Source organism: Neopelma chrysocephalum, unplaced genomic scaffold (assembly GCF_003984885.1).
Source record: "Neopelma chrysocephalum unplaced genomic scaffold, ASM398488v2 Primary Assembly neopelma1_23, whole genome shotgun sequence".
In the NCBI taxonomy this organism is placed as follows: domain Eukaryota; kingdom Metazoa; phylum Chordata; class Aves; order Passeriformes; family Pipridae; genus Neopelma; species Neopelma chrysocephalum.
Window position 1 is genome coordinate 6478180 of NW_020897691.1, and position 4098 is coordinate 6482277.

At 45.8% G+C, this 4098-nt stretch overlaps 1 protein-coding gene across 1 annotated transcript; it reads left to right on the top strand.

The window, feature by feature from the left end:
• Nucleotides 1-3042: 3042 nt before the first annotated feature.
• On the top strand, nucleotides 3043-3568 carry RHOU (ras homolog family member U). Its single transcript, XM_027683400.1, has one exon. The coding sequence runs from the start codon at nucleotides 3043-3045 to the stop codon at nucleotides 3502-3504; it is 462 nt and encodes a 153-aa protein (XP_027539201.1). The 3' UTR covers nucleotides 3505-3568.
• Nucleotides 3569-4098: the final 530 nt, after the last annotated feature.

The window sequence follows — 4098 nt, forward strand, 5'->3', positions numbered from 1 at the left end:
AGAAGTTGTTGCGCAAAGTTGTCCTGCAAATGACTTCATGGATTTGAAAGTATTCCCAGTGTTTGATCATCTTATTATCCGCTATCATTTTCATTGCTGCTTAACGCCCTGCTTTGTCCGGTGTCTGTTGAAGAGTGGGGGGCGTACTGGGCCTCTGTATAGGGGCTGGCCACAGGCTGCTGCTCTGCTGGCTCAAGCTGCTGCTGTGTTTAGCCTGACTAGAAAGGCTGAACATATTGGGGATTCAACGGCCACCTGGTTTTCTCTTTGAGCAGTTGTCACTGTCTTTATCTTTGCTAAATAATTGCCTTTAAGAATCAGGGTGTTTGGGATGTACGCATGCAAAGCATCCACTGCTTTAGGTGTCCAGAGATAGACTGTGTTTTGGAAGGGACAGAGGCTGAAGGGAGAAAAAAGTCCTGTTGGGTATTGTCCATGGAGACTTCATATTTGCCATTCCCACCCCCTTAAAAAGTGATGCTGCCACGAAGCTGAGGTTTGCTGTAATCTAAGACCTGAAGAGGTGAGGGTAGCTGATGTCTCTCATCTCCTAGTTTGCCTGATACATAAAAAGAGCCCGTTTCTTACTGCCTTATGTTTTCTACAAATCCCCAGCTTGTACCACTCTGAGCAGTGTGCAACACTGCTTGCCAGGGGTCGAGGCTGGATAACCAAAAGTAGGCAAAAATATTTTGTTACCTCTCTGTAATTTGAAGGCAGTAGGAGTTAGGATCCTTCACAGCTTTGTGGATGTAGGTCTATGCCTTCACCAAAAACATGCTGAAAAATCTCAGTGGCCTTAACATACAAACCCATTTAGATGAGTAGTAACTGGGTGTCCTACTTAGGAAAGGGGTTTGAAGGGCTATGTAGTCCTCGACAGCACTGTAAGACTCGCATGCGCGCTACAAACCAATGCCAAAATCCTACAAATGGCATTCTGCGAGTACCAATATGAAGTTAAAAAGCAAGACTGTCCCATAATTTTGTGTCCTACTGAAGAGATGAGGTGGTACTACGACAGCATTGGCTGTGCATGTTCATATGCAGAGTGTGGCAGGTGAAATTGCCATCGGATGACAGTCTGTGGATATGTGCTGCCTGTGGAAATGCAGCTGCAAGCTGCAGGAGGGATGGGCAGGCCACCCCGGCACCTCTTGCCTTTATTAAGGCAAGAGGTGCCTCTTGAGATGTTTGCTATGATGCCATGATGCTTAAAATGTTTACTATGGCTGCCCAAGGGCAGTTGGAGTGGGTAGAGTCACTGCCTCTAAAATGAAAAGATTATCTAAACTGGCAGAGGTCGTCCTGAGTAAAAGATTCCTAGGTGGATACTTTGGTAAAACTGCTGCTGGGAGATGGTTGCTGAAACCTGCAGCTAAAAGAGCACTCCAGACAGAGGGAAATTCTATTTCAGCTTCTACTTCTATTTCCTCACTAGCCCAAAGAGGTGTAGAGTCTCTGCAGGCCATGTACCTACCATTGAAACAGCAGGAGTGTACTTGGGATATAAAGGGCACTATTTCATCTTGGTGGAAACCCTTAAGATCCGGGTTTGGCTTTCAAACCCATTGAATTGAGACGTTTTGAGCTTTCTCAGGTAGCAAGAAGAGGCAATTACATGGCAAAGTACCTTTCTGCAAACAGCCCTGTTGTTCAGCACAGCATCTCTCAGTAAATGTGGGGGTTTTCTGGAGCCAAGCAGTGAGAGCCTCATTTCCTCTGAGGCTTAATCTGACAATCAAGAGAGCTAATGAAGCTTACTTTCTTGACTCATGTTTTATAAATCGCTGTCTCTCCCAAAGATACTGCTAGAAGAAATTCGTTTGAGTGGAACAGGACTTCTGAGGCTTCCAGGGGTCTTTAAACTGCATATCTTGGGCCTCCAGAGGCTTTAAAGCAAAATCTCACCTCTCAAAAATTAACATGGAACATGGAACTTGAAATTCAACAGTAAACTGCTGGTACCAGGGAGATGTTTTCAGCTCTATGTTTCTGTGCACTTTCAATTCCAAGCTTTTGAGAACATGGTCCCTTTTAATTAAAATGTCACTGCCGCTGAGGCAAATCCTACCTGTTCAGGCTGCTAGTGTTACCCTGCTTTTATCCTGCTGTCAGCATAAAAGCAGCCTGCCTGGAGTTAACCCTTGTTTCTAGCTGCATTCTTCCCTGAGGATCAGCATACCTTTGTTACCATGTTGGCTTTCTTGTGGCTAGATCTTGAAGCTGAAAAAGGGCCATGCTTTGCTGGAGTTTGCACTAAAAGGAAAGAAAAAACCCCAGAAAGGTAGTGCTGGGAGGCCTGATTGCAGTTTGTTTGATGTGGCATGGGTGGGAGGGAAAGGTAAAGCTCTTACTCTATGTGATTGGCACGTTAAGCCTGCACATTGTAAACCATTATTGCTCCCTTTAGATTGAAATCCCTGTGCACAATGTCAGGGAAATTATTCCCGTATCCTGTAGGATGTTGTTAAGTAGTTACCAGTTTAAAAGCCAACTCCAGGAAAGGTACCCAGAAAGGTACCTGCTGCCACATGCCTGCTCTCTGACCTGTCAGCAGAGCAGCTTTGAGGTACATGGGTGCTCCTCATCAGAGCTGCTCACTGACTCACCCCTACAAGAGGTGGCCCTGTAGAAAATACTCTCTCCCTCTTTAATTTTTTGCTTCCTGTACTGTAACCTGCTTCCCGCAGCTTTGCTTCTTTGCTGAAGTAGGGCAGAGGGCCTCTGTACAAAGAGCAAAGGAAATATTTAAGCACTTGAAATAACCTGTGGCATGAATCAGAATATCTCAGGTACGCGGGGAAGCCACCACCTTCGTCCTGTGTGCCCAGCAGTGGCAGGGTGCCTGCTGGCTGGCAGCCATGAGACCTCAGGCTGAGTACAGGCAACTTCTGCTTGTAATACACCTTCTTGGGTACTCTGGGTGCTCATTTTGAGATGCTTTTCGAGGGGGCAGTGGCAGGTGATCCTCAACTTCCCCAAAGGTCAGCAGCAGGCTAGAGCTGCTCTTTCTGTGGGGTGCTAATGCAATTTTGTTCCATGCAGGATGAATTTGACAAGCTCAGGCCTCTGTGCTACACCAACACGGACATCTTCTTGCTGTGCTTCAGTGTGGTGAGCCCTTCATCCTTCCAGAACGTGAGTGAGAAGTGGGTTCCTGAAATTCGATGCCACTGCCCCAAGGCACCCATAATCCTGGTTGGGACACAGTCGGACCTCCGGGAGGATGTCAAAGTCCTCATCGAGCTGGACAAGTGCAAAGAAAAGCCAGTCTCGGAGGAAGCTGCGAAGCTCTGTGCCGAGGAAATAAAAGCTGCGTCCTACATTGAGTGCTCTGCTTTGACTCAGAAAAACCTCAAGGAGGTCTTTGATGCAGCCATCGTGGCTGGTATTCAGTACTCGGATACCCAGCAGCAACCAAAGAAATCCAAGTGTAGGACTCCAGACAAGATGAAAAACCTCTCCAAATCCTGGTGGAAAAAATACTGCTGTTTTGTATAGGGATTGCAAGGACCTGAGTGCTGCTCTGAGGAAATCAAATAGAGGCTATATTAGCTGAAATCTCGATTTGTGTTGTCCCGAGTGTATAGTGTAGATCTGTATGTATATGTATATGTTGCTACTGGATATCTCAGTTACCCTTTTGAGGGTTGCAGAAGGATTCTTAGTTAAATAATTGCTATAAATCAGGTCTGGCATCCAGTTTTGTGACTAAAACTTCTCATTAAGGAAAAAAAAGCACCATGTGTCTGTGAGCGTAGAAGGATTTGTCCAAAGGATTCAACTTCTTGTGTTGTAAGGTGTATGTGATTGATTGGGAGGAACACACACCAGAGGCCTTCACTGCCAAGGCTTCGTAGGAAGAACGCACAAGTAACGGTGGAAGTGTAGAGCTCTGTACATGGATGATCAAAGGGAAAAATAACACTGTGCCTCCTAATTGACATTTGTAGCTTTAAAACCCCATTCCTGCTGTCTTCTCTGTGTCTTCCCAAACCAACACTCTTAGGGATCACTTTAAAAAGGGTATGCAAGAGGTGTAATCTATACGCAAATGCCATAGTTAAAAAGGTCAAGAGTATACCTTCAGCTTGT